At 39.6% G+C, this 12367-nt stretch overlaps 1 protein-coding gene across 4 annotated transcripts in view; it reads right to left on the bottom strand.

Annotated features, from left to right (window-relative positions):
- Positions 1-12367, bottom strand: part of GCLC (glutamate-cysteine ligase catalytic subunit) — a 44311-nt gene that overhangs the window by 3751 nt on the left and 28193 nt on the right. For 2 of the 4 annotated variants that reach the window (XM_081140538.1, XM_081140537.1), the window contains exons 5-12: positions 11793-11851; positions 11561-11694; positions 7212-7286; positions 6157-6273; positions 4929-5067; positions 4373-4485; positions 3061-3153; positions 2679-2783 (exon numbers count right to left, since the gene is read on the bottom strand). In XM_081140538.1, coding sequence (XP_080996664.1) covers positions 2679-2783; positions 3061-3153; positions 4373-4485; positions 4929-5067; positions 6157-6273; positions 7212-7286; positions 11561-11694; positions 11793-11851 — 835 coding nt within the window. The remainder of the gene's footprint in view (positions 1-2678; positions 2784-3060; positions 3154-4372; positions 4486-4928; positions 5068-6156; positions 6274-7211; positions 7287-11560; positions 11695-11792; positions 11852-12367) is intronic. The other 2 variants (XM_081140540.1, XM_081140539.1) reach the window with 1 other exon arrangement.

Here is a 12367-nt window from a genome sequence, read left to right on the forward strand (position 1 = left end):
AATAATCTAGATACTTCTAGGAGTATATTCAAAGAATAGTCTAAAATTCCACCATGGTTATGAATGTTTTCATTTCTATTAATTAAAAGTTAAGATCACTGTTTTAACATCTTCTTTTATGAATTCCTTTTTAAAAGTACATTTTACTATTGATCTTTAGACCCTCGATTTGACTGCTCAGGTTTGTTTCTTTTCAATCTTTCTTTTAAAGCATATAATGGTGTGATTTTCCCTCAGAAACCAGCTTTGCCATTCACTTGCCTAAACAATCTGTAATTCTAGTTTTGACTTAATCTAAAGCCTATTAGGAAAACCATTTAAAATTTCCAATGGTTAAATTTATCTTCAACATCTTTATGTTTAATGTTGGTGGGAATGTACTATGTATGGTAAACAGATGTGCCCTGGTATGAGATTTGTGACGGATGCTACACAACCAAGCTTATTAACCAGGTCATTTAACTTCCCTGCAGCCTTTCTCATTCCTTGATTATGTGACCTGTCAGTTACTGAGTAACACTGGAGGTACTCTGTTTAGGGATTTACCTCGACTCCCACATGGCCTTAAAACAGCCACCTATCCCCATTCTACATGTGCAAACTGAGGCACTGACAGAATAAGTAACTTCCCCAGGTTAAAAGCTAGTAAGTAGTTCAAAAGATTTATGAGTTTAGTGCTCACACCAAAGCTGCATCTTAACTTACCACACTACAGTGCCTTTAAATGCTTTTTATGCTTCTGAGAAATGTTGGCTACACTTTATGGTGTACAAAGAAATCACGAAGCTAACATCTTAGAAAAGCATAGAAAACTGCTTTCTGTATCTCATTTAATACTTTGTCTCACATTTAATTTGTCATTCTGGTTATCTTTTTAAAAGGTCATCATGTAGCTCTCTATTTTCCACATCTGCCCTTATTTTAGGTATATCCTATGCAAACAACATCTGTCATTATTTTGCTATTTTATGTCACCGGTTTTAGCTTTTTAACAGGAGAATTTTTTTTTATCATTTTATGTTCTCTGGGCTATCCTGTCTTACCACTCCCCTGATCCCACACCCACTTCTGTGGCATTAAGGACTATCTACCATCCCTCTCCTCCACTATCCCTTCACTAGTAAAGACTTCTGACATACTTTTAGCCCCAATAATCTATCAAGTTTTGTTAGAATTAGCTGGAATTTAAAGAAAAGTTTGGCTGGAAGAGAATTTGATGGTTTTAATTCTTAACCCCTCAGGATTCTGAAGACTTTTCTAAATCTTTTTTAATATTTAATGTTGTAGATGAGAAGTGATATCAACTGGGTTTTTTTTCCTGTCTTGGAAGCTATCCTAATTTTCTCTCCTATCCGGACAGCTGATGTTTTTCTTTGATATTAAGAAAGTCCTAGATTTGGGTTCTTCTTTAAGTATTTCTGTCTCAACCTTAATGGACTCTTACAGGGAAAATTCTGTTTTATTTCTTTATTATATTTCACATCTCTTTTATATAGACCATTCTTTTCTTCTAAATTATTATATGAACACCGAACTTTCCAGACTGATTATCCGTAATTTCCATTTCTTTGCCATCTGCTGGGATGGATCTCAGTTTGTTTCCCTAAATCACTGTCTTTGATCTTTTTAAAACTGTGGCTACCATGTTCTTTGTTTCTAACAACTATTCTCCAAACATCTTTGGTCCACAATGCTTATTTCATGGATGTGACCATTCTCTAGAATTTATTCCAGGACACTACTTAGAATTTCTTTAAGAGTTCTTTCCAATTTCTTGAATTAACTGCTTCACTGAGAATAACATACTCTGTAGGCCCAGCTGGGCCCTTCTCTTTAAGGCCATTTTAAGTTCTTTCTTTTCTATTGACTTTCAGCCATCTATTCCTATTTGTAAACAAAGGCTTAGACTGGTAGCTTACATGGGCTGTGCCTCAGGTGGGTTGCTCTCCCCAACAGGTATACCCAGTGGGCAACATCAGCCTACAGAATTCTATGGGTCCCCTTTGGCCCTGGTGAGAGAGCAGGCAGGGACAAGCTGACAGCCAGACTTCCCTCAGGGTGTGAGGGTGGGACAGGTGCAGCTGGAGTACCCCTCTGCAGGGAGAGAGAGATGCTGGGCTAGGCAGTTTCTTCCTTCTTCCATGCTTGCTGCGAAAGGGCTGCTCTACTTCTCCTTTCTCTGCCCTAAACCTCATCAGACCCCCTGCTCTGCCTCGCAGCCTTCCCAGCCTCTTGTGCCACGACTGCTTCTAGAAGTTTCCCTTTCTGTTTTTTATTGGGCTGGGGCCGATAATCCAATGGCATCTATACTCTCCAGAAACATCCCCAGTTCGGTCCCACTGAGGTGACTGTTTCCTGAACTCCAGCAGTTATGGTCCTAAAATTAGGATGGGAGGGAAAAGTATAACAGAAATGAGATTTTGGGGAAAATAAAATCACTCCAACCATCATCTTTCAAAGGGGCTGAGTAAGGAACTACTATTAGCACTTCTTTGGGGGGGGGGGGCGCTCCACCAGTGTAGTATCAAAAGGAAAAAAATAGGGTGGAGGAAGAAGCATTTTATTCTAAAGGGTGAACAATCCTAAATAAGGTGAGATTTCAAATAAATACGATATATAAATGAACGGAACAGTGTACAAGTATCTAGACCCATCGCTATACTGGAATATGTTCTTACCTTTGACAGTGGAATGAGAAAATCCAGTTTGTAAGAAAGGATCACCCTCGTGAGCAGCACCACAAACACCACATATGCAGAGTTCTCGAAGTCCGTTAACTGAACCTAGACAAGCAGGAGCCCAGAGGATTTAGAGACCCACCACACAAACATGCTCCCCAACAAGGCCCTCCTCGGAGCACATCATTCCCTAATCTCCCATCTGGGTCTGGAAGCCCTCTGCCCGCAATCTATTCTCAGAAATCAACCCTCCTAGCTTTTGGACATGCTTAGAGCATGCACACACTCAATCTGTACTGCCTCCCAGGTAATCTGTGAGCCTCTGCTAAGAGCGTCAGGAGGTCGATGGGCAGTCGCCTGCTGATGCTGGTGTGTGCCTCACCTCCATGGGCCGGAATTCCACTCTCCACCCAATGTCCGAGTTTGGAGGCGGAGGCTTAAATCTCATCGTCTGCCAGTTTGTGGACTGAATGTTCTGTAATAAAGAGGCCGAGAAGAAAACCAGCTTTCTAAAGGTCCAAGAAAATAGTAAGACGACCTGATAATGGTGGAAGACTCTTCACTGTCCATACCTAATACTCTTCAATTTATAATTACAAAAGTACAATTTAAGATTTTCTTGGAGTGTGACCTGCTAGGAAATTTCAACATTACGCAAACAAGAGAAAATACTCAACAAGAAATTTAGAATCAGAGACATAACCAGTAAGTATCAAATAAAAGTACTTTAAACCCAGTTAAAATTTGTCTTAGTCACTTCTCCAAAGAGGGCACACAGATGGCCAAGATACATATGAAAAAATGCTTAATGTTGCTAATCGTCAGAGAGATGCAAATTAAAACCACACTGAGGTATCACTTCACACCTGTCAGAATGGCTGCCATCAGTAAATCAACAAACAGGGGAACCCTAGCACACTGCTGGTGGAGCCACTATGGAAAACAATATGGAGGTTCCTCAAAACATTAAAAATGGAGCTGCCTTTTACCCAATGATCCCACTTCTAGGGATTTATCCTAAGAATCCTGAAACACTAATCAGAAAGAGTATATGCACCCCTATGTTCATAGCAGTGCAATTTACAATAGCTAAGATCAGGAAACAGCCCCAGTGCCCATCAGTAGATGAGGAAATAAAAAAGCTGTGGGACATTTACACCATGAAATACTATGCAGCTATAAAGAAGAAGAATCTTGTACCTTTTGGGACAGTATGGATGGACCTGGACAAAATTATGCTAACTGAAATAAGCCAGACAGAGAAGGACAAACATCACACGATCTCACTTATAAGTGGAATCTAAAGAACTTGATGAACAGAATAGATTCAATGACATGGAAGCATAGGTGAGACTGACGAAGGTCAGAGGGATGGAGGAGGGCGGGTGGGTGGAGGGGGAGAGTTACCAAAGAATTCATATACGCATATATGCACAACCCAAGGACACGGACAATGATTTGGAGAGGGACTGGGGAGGGGGGTGGGATGGGATGGAACGGGTCATTGGGGAGAAAAGGATATCTGTAATATTTTAAACAAAAATAAAAATTTAAAAAAACAAAAAAATTTTGTCTTAGTTCTTTACTGCACTGGGTAATGAAAGACATGAGATTTCTACTGTTGCTAATTTCTCACAGGTATGGGAAACTGCCTATGTCTTGGTGAGATAAAATGCATTTAAAAAAGGAAATACCTCAAAATGGTCAGACTCATTGGCATCATCCAGGTGTATTTTCTCTTCAAACAGAGTCAGCGGGTCTCTGATAAAGAGATGAGCAACATGCTGTGCCAAGAGGTGGTCGATGCCTGCAAAGAGAGGTCACATTGGACTCACTGCAGAGCTCGAGACTCCACTGCTCTCTAAGTCCTGCAAGAAGATAGGACAGCTCAGGAGGTTTGGAGAGCGGCTATCTAGAAGCTCAGGCAATGGCTGGTTTTTTCAGTATTCTCATGTTGCCCAGGATCTTATCCTATGGGCCCTGGGGAGGTGCAGAGTTTTAGTTGCTACTTACACAATGCCTGCTGGGGCACTGGTGTGGACCTAGACACAGACCTCCAAATAAGTTCCTTTTGCTAAAAGTCAAGAAGATCTCACAAGTATTTGGAACTTGAAACTTTGGGAACAAGCAGCCTCCTAAGAAAAGTTAGAGACTTCACACTAAAAACAGAAACCAGACCAGGAGTCAGCAAAAGTTTTGAAGAACTAAAGGCGTACAATCAAATCGAGAAAAAAAGGAATGGATGCTCACCTTCCTTCAACAGTTGTTCGTAGATTTCTTTATCTATTGTCAAGTCGATGTCATTATATTTCTCACCACACTCAGATAGATAACTGTCTATTGAATCATATCGGGATTTACTAATCCTATAATTATTGTTCTTCAGTGGCTAAAATTAAAAAAATGTGAATGAATGCCATATAAAATCTGGAAATAAACTAATGCCCCAAATATTTATATGAAAATGCCATGTTTTTATATATAATTATATAAAAATGTCCAAACTTAACATAAGACCGTGAAAAAAAGTTAACACTGAAAAGTATTATTAGGGAAAATTATATTTAAAAAGCCTAAAGACAAATTCCGTATGTGATTTAAATACACTTTTTCGAAGTGGATCATGTTCATTTTTATTAAGCTTGGAAAATAAACGCCAAGGTTGACAGCAAAAAACAGTAAGTAAATAAAATAATGTCTGTAATGTGGAAGAAAGCTATCAAAATGGTTTCTCCTTTAAAGTTCATTTGGTTTCTCCTTTAAAGTTCATTTATTTTTAGAAAGCATGTTCAACAGTTTATGAGTAATTGCATCAAGACCAGAGCAGCAATATTGCATCCTGGTTGAAAACATCAGAATTACTTATAAGGGCTCCTATCTCAAGGTTCCAGTCCTGGAGATACTTGTTAGGTCTAAGAAGGACCTGGGTGTCTATTTTTTAAAGCTCGCCAGAGGTGGTTCTAATGGACACTCTTGGTTGGAGAAATGTAAGGTCACAGTTTAACATGTAAACAAGAGGCACTAACCAAACCCTTATTGGGCAAAATCTAACCCTTTATATGAGGTAAAAAAATCTTTGACAACAGAGTCCTCTTTCCACAGCAGAAAGCATCATATACAAAGCACTCGTGTAGCGCCAAAAAGCTTTTTGGTAAAAGCAGCCATCAGCAATGACTTTCAAAATATTAAAAAACCAAAAAAACCCCCACACCCTGCACTATTCATTTTAGAAGATAAAACAAATACAGATTTAAACAAATGATGAAAATTCCCCACCCAAACCAAATCACGCTTCCCACATATTCACCCCAAAACAAACACTATAAAGCCAAAGATCACAAAGACAGGTTTAAATTTCTTCCCATATGTGACTAACTTAAATCAAAATTTAAGGGAACTTTCAAAACTGCAAGTAGTTACAATAACTCCATTTGACTTGCTTGATATAAAAAGGCTATTAAGGAAAGATCATTCCCACCTCCAGTCCTCTCTCCTCCCGTGTTCTATCATCTACAGATGCAGAAATCACTCCCCAGCGACAATCAATGTCTGACACATAGCCTCGGTAAAAAGGAGACGCAGCACTCAAAGCCATCTAAAAACAAACAGAAGTCAGCACCTGCAGGTTCAAAGTGTCACTTACATGCTGAAGAAAGCTCCATGCAGTTATCTGTGGTCAAGAATCTTGAGTTATGCAACCCATACAACAGCTCTACTATCTGTGCCTGCTTGTCATAGTTAAACAAAACCGGAAGTGACTCAAATCCTTGGAGCCGATACATTTAAATCATCCTTTCTGGCCCGGCCAGGCATGGCTCAGCGGTTGAGCGTCTACTTAGGATCCAGGAGATCAGGGTTCGATTCCTGGTCAGGGCACATGCCCGGGTTGTGGGCTTGATCAATGACTCTCTCATCATTGATGTTTCTGTCTCTCTCTCCCTCTCCTTTCCTCTCTCTGAAATCAATAAAGATATATTTAAAAAATAAATAAAATAAAATAAATCATCCTCTCTGCCTGGCCAGCATGGCTCAGCAGTTGAGCATCAACCAAGGATCCAGGAGATCAAGGTTCAACTCCTGGTCAGGGCACATGCCCAGGTTTCGGGCTCGATCCCCAGCAGGGGGCGTGCAGGAGGCAGCCAATGAATGACTCATCAACGATGTTTCTCTCTCTCTCTCTCTCCCTCCTCCCTTCCTCTCTCTGAAATCAATAAAGACATATTAAAGAAAAAAAGGAGACTTGAATTTAAACTGAAAAAAATATATATATATATCATCCTCTCCAATGTGAGGACATGAAGGATGGGAGAGAGAAGATGGCTACACTCAAACTTGACACTTTTGCACATAAATGTCTTAACAACAGTAAATGTCTACAGCTTAGACTCTTCGTTGGCTCTTAATCTACATATTATCTGTGTTAGTTCATTTCTGAATGAAGTCTTAAATGGACTTAAATAGCACACTCAGCAAATTTTGCACATGCGGTCTTTATTTTATACAAAACGTTTAAAATGAGTGATTTCTACTTACAACAATTGGGCAGATAGTGGCCAACTGATCATACAGGTATCTAGCCTCAGATATGCTGCAGGCTTGGAACGTTACCTGTTTAAGAATTGCAAGTTATTAACAAAGAATCATTAACATTCTCCCCAAGGAGTGGAGTCTGAGAAGAAGGCTGGAGAAGGAAGAGGGCCTGGGAAATTGATGACACATTTAATACAGGAGTTTTGTTTAAAAACTGTCCTAGATGAATTTTGCTAGAAAATGGTATTTAATCATGTTCACAACTAATATAGATAGCCATGTGCCTAAGTTAAATAAGATTTAAAAAGTCAAGAAAGTAAACTAAGACACTAGGATCAATGATAAAGTTCAGTATGGCATTTCTTCTACTGGCTTCTCATTCACTTCAAGAGCTTCTCATTCACTTCAGTTGGCTGAGGGGTTATATACATTTGGTACAAAGGGGATTTGGAGATGCTAAGGATGGGTTTCAAAGGTCACTGGTGGCAGCATGAGGAAAGCTTGGAAGAGGCAAGACTGGAGGAAGGCAGGACAGTTCAAACGCTGCAACAATCTAAGAAAAAGTTGAGCACAGCGCAATCAAAATAGCAGGCTCTAGTTACCAAAGGGGTACAGAGAGTGAGGGTGTGACTTAGGATTTGGCTTGGATGTTCCCAGGACAGAAAGAAAGAAGAGGAACCATGACATAACGGGCTTATGGAGCCAAGGAAAACAGACAAGCCCTTTAAGTGGCCGGGTCCCAGAGTTGATGTCCAGGAGAAAAATCTGAGCTGGAGAAAAATTTGGAGAGTAGGCTCAGATGATGTCCTGAAGATGGGCAGATCACCCAGAGTCTGTATGGGATGGGTAAGCAGGACATTTAGAGTTAGGCAGAGAAAAAGATCATAATGATTAGTACAAATCCTCCATAAACAATTATTGAAAAGAAACTAAAAAAAAGTTCTACCTTCTTTGGGGTAGAGCAGAGAACGGTAAATAAATAGTAGTTGTGTTAGCACATCTATATTAACTGCAAATTGGAAACAGTTCTAATTTCCTGTCATTGTTATTTAATAACAATAGCTTGACTTTAGTGTAGGCATAGGAAATGATTTAAGTGCTTAATACCTGAAATAACAGCTGAGTATGTTTATTGTTACAGTCTCAACCTGTTAGTTCCAATAGTTTTAGTCAGGTCAACTTTGCATTTCTTAAAAGCTGAGAACTGCTGGTGGAGAGTCACAAGTGCACCTGCTGATCACAGTGGCATTTCAGGTCAGTGTGACAATTACAAAAAACCATCGTTCAGACAGGTTCTTGTTCCTGATCGTCCCACAATTCCTATGCTAAGGCTATGTTTTCATTAAAATGTAATAACAGCCATTACAGATTAATTCAACATGGAGAAGAGCTGTGTCACAGACATGAACAAATACAGAGTATCAAAGGTTAAAGCAGATAAAGACCGAGAAGGGTTGGCAATTAGGTCACTGATAACAGAAGAAGGTAGTTTCTGGAAAGAGGCAGGAACTCAGATTAGTCTCTGTGGGTAAGGGTTAAATGAGAAGTGAGGAGATGGGATATGATAAGTACTGACCCACTTATCCGCTGGATCCCACCAGGGAAACCTCCAGGACACTAGGGATCTATCTGCCTTGAGTTCTCTATCCCAAGTGTGAGGAAGAATGTCTGACACTATATTAGTATTTAATATAGTTATTAAATGAATACAGTACCTTGAAGGAATGAGGCTGTTGAAGAGGAGAACACAGGGGCAAAGGCAAGTTTTATTTTTATAAAATGGTGAGATACTTGAAAACCTGTGACCCCCACAGGCCAAATTCACGTGGGTTGAGGTTACAAGTACCTAAGTGTTCCCAAAGTGTGTTGACTGAATTCTTTTGAACAGACATCTCTAGTTTATTTAGGTCCTATTTTGTCACTTTGGGGTATTTCAGTGTGTGTGGGTTACTTTTGTTTCTAAAACGATACTAGGTAAACATTTTTTCTTTTGTTTTTTGACTGGCTTCTCTTAGATGGCCTAGTGTTTACTACACAATCCACAGGCAAATCCTGGAAAAGTCGATCTAGACTAGTATGCTTAAGAAAATCAGCACCTGGAATTCAATAGCTGAGTTACAACAGTGAAGAAACTTATTCTAAATCTATTTGCTAACTGACTTCCTTACTCTAGAGCTGCTATGGTCATTACCAAACCAATCCAACATCACTGCAGATAATGGCTTTAGTGGGGGAGGGAAAAAAGTTCTAACATCTTAAGAAGGTGTAAATATACAAACAGTTGGCTCCTGGTATCCTTTTAAGTTATATAGAAGCAATGTCACCAGGCCACTGATGAGAGGGGGGAAAAGAGGAAGTATGAAAAATAGATGTTAGAAACCCAAGTGTCTAATCTAAAATTTATCTAGACCCCAGTTTGAAGCCACATGACTTTCTGGGGGGTGGGGAGACCGCTTACAACATGCAGGAACTCGCTGACATGAACTCATTAAAGGATTCCTGAAAAGCTCCCTAAGAGTCAGAATCTGATTGTGGTTAAAATGACTTTTTCTTTTATAAAGTAAGTTTTCCATTAATCTTCAATTACTTCTTAACCATTCTCTCTACTTTACAGTAATCAGCAGTTTCTAGCGTTCCACTAAAGAGATTCGAAGCAGGGATTTGTGTTGATTGATGGAAGTTGTCTCATCTGCCACACACTTCATATCTGTGCCAATTTTCTGAGTATTGAAACTGGGATGCTAGACATGCCACTGAGAAAAAGAAATTTAATCCCATGACAAAGCTTAAACCAGATGGAAAACTGTATCTACCAGCAATAAAAATGTTAACGCCCCACCAGGAGACTGCATTCATTTGTATAAATACAGTATTTCAAGGGAAAGAATAGCCCTTTGGAACAGAACAACTGTGATGTCCCTGGCAAAACACCTTGGTTTAATATTAAACCAAGAAAAGGCCAGTAGTGCTCCAATCCACCGATAGAAGTTTAAAGCAGGTCACTGGAAGTTCTATAGCTTAATGGTTCTCTTTGGAAATATCTGTAATTGAGATAGGAAAGCAGACAGGCAGTTAACAGTCAAAAGGTCTCTTTTTTACAAAGTGTGACAATTTGTAAGGGAACTTTGTGGCCTGTTTGTTTGAATGGCACATATTTTATACTACCTATGGAAGTCAGGAAAAGCAGGGGAAAAAACTATCACTGGCAATGGTTACTGAAACTTTGGCATTCAATTTTGATTACATGTAGCTGTAAAAATAAATACACTAGAGATATGTGCAGGAAGGTGTGTGTCTATGCTGCAGCTGTTTGAGATGATGGGGATGCTGGCTTCTCAGCTCCCTTGTGGAGAGTGCTCAGGCTGAAGGCCCAAGAGGGGCCTTATGTCGGGGCCAGGCCTTCCATTGCTCCAAGGACACTTTCTAATCAGCTGAAATAGTTAGAACTAGATCAAATCTCCTTTAAAAATAACAAGAGGCTTCTCTTTCTTTTATCTGAAGTTTTTCAATTTGAAACTTATATTTTCAAATTTTTAACTCCTGTTGTAAGAGGATTTTAAACAAATTAAAGGTTGAAACGTACTTCTGTTAATAAAAACAATGAAATATTAGCTTCGAGTCAGACTGAGAAGGGGCCTTAATATAAACCCTTCTTTAAACTGCTGAGAAAAGTGAGGCCAAAACAAGTGAAGGAATTTACCCAAATACCAGAGAAGCCAAACCCTGCACACAGGCCTTGTGCTGCCTGATGAGTTCTGGGCTCTCCTGCCCAGGTCCTAAATGAGCCTGGGCACAGTCACTGCCAGGGGTACCAGAGATCTGATTAGATCCAAAAAGGCTGTTCTACCTCCTGTGTAACATAGCAGCCCATGTTTGCCCTGCTCCTGGCTATTTATTCTTTTTATACTGCTAGACGGCCTTCCATGAATATAAAAATTTTAAGTCCAAACAGTCCTTCCCTTGATTACAAAATCACTGGAATGCATCCATCAGAGTTCATTTTCAGAAATGAGATTTGAGCAATGTTTAAAATCTCAAAGATACACCATCACTAGATGGCAGCAAAAATTAGGCATATATAAAGAACAGAGACAATGACCTGGGAATAGTTCATATTTTAGGTTAATTAACAACTACATATTTTTGTAGTGAAAAATAGATTCTGTAAATTCTGTCAAGAGATAGTTCCCCATGAATTTGCTAAAATAACTTCACCTGTTTTCAGAAAGGCATAATAGTTACCATTTCAACCCGATTAAATGCAATTTTTAAAACGGAAACAAATACATAAAGGAGCAGTTATAAACAGAAGTGGGTGAGGGCCCTCTGTCTCTGCGGATTTGAAATGATACCTGAAGACAGCAATTGCCCATCCCAAATCCCATGGCATCCATGTAGATGTGATCTGGCTTCGAAGCCTTCCCAGCCTCATCATCCTCAGGAAATGTTTCTATAAATGGAGATGGTGTGTTCTTATCCTTAAATACTGTATTTGGAAAAAAAAGAATTGGTGAGCATCAAGGATTAAATAACAATTCAACAGGGACCTCTCCCACCTACCACCTCCGTGGACTTATTACTTACTTGGTACATTGATGACAACCTTTTCTCCTCTCCTATGCCGGATATTTCTTGTTAGGGTGCTGAAACAATCATCAAAAATCGGTCACCAAAGACCCATTATGTAAAAGAAGAATTTGATCATATACAAGTAAATGAATGAAATACTATGCCTTCAAACTACTTCTGAGGCCATTCTGCAGATAATTTCCGTGGATCAAGATACTCTGAGAGACCCTCTGAATGAAGGCTTTGCATTAATGCTACTTCCCTGGTGCTTACTGAGACTGTCTTTCTCTCACCTGCTTAATCCCTGCCTCCCCAGCTCCTTGTAACTCATCGGATCAAGTGTTTGGAGTCCACCATGGTCTGGTCTCACCCTGCATTTCTAACACGTCCCACATTAACCAAGATTTTAACCGAACCTCAGTGCTTGCTCTCCCCAGGTGTCTCTGGAGCCCCAACACCTCATTACTCCCGGCCCCACCCTGCACTTTAATATTTATCCTCTAGACCTGCAATGTCTAGAGCATAATGTACTAATACTTTTCAAATATTGAAATTACAAGTTCAAATAATACTTTAGGGTTAAATAAAAT

This window comes from Miniopterus schreibersii, assembly GCF_964146895.1.
Source record: "Miniopterus schreibersii genome assembly, chromosome: 6".
Taxonomy (NCBI): Eukaryota; Metazoa; Chordata; class Mammalia; order Chiroptera; family Miniopteridae; genus Miniopterus; species Miniopterus schreibersii.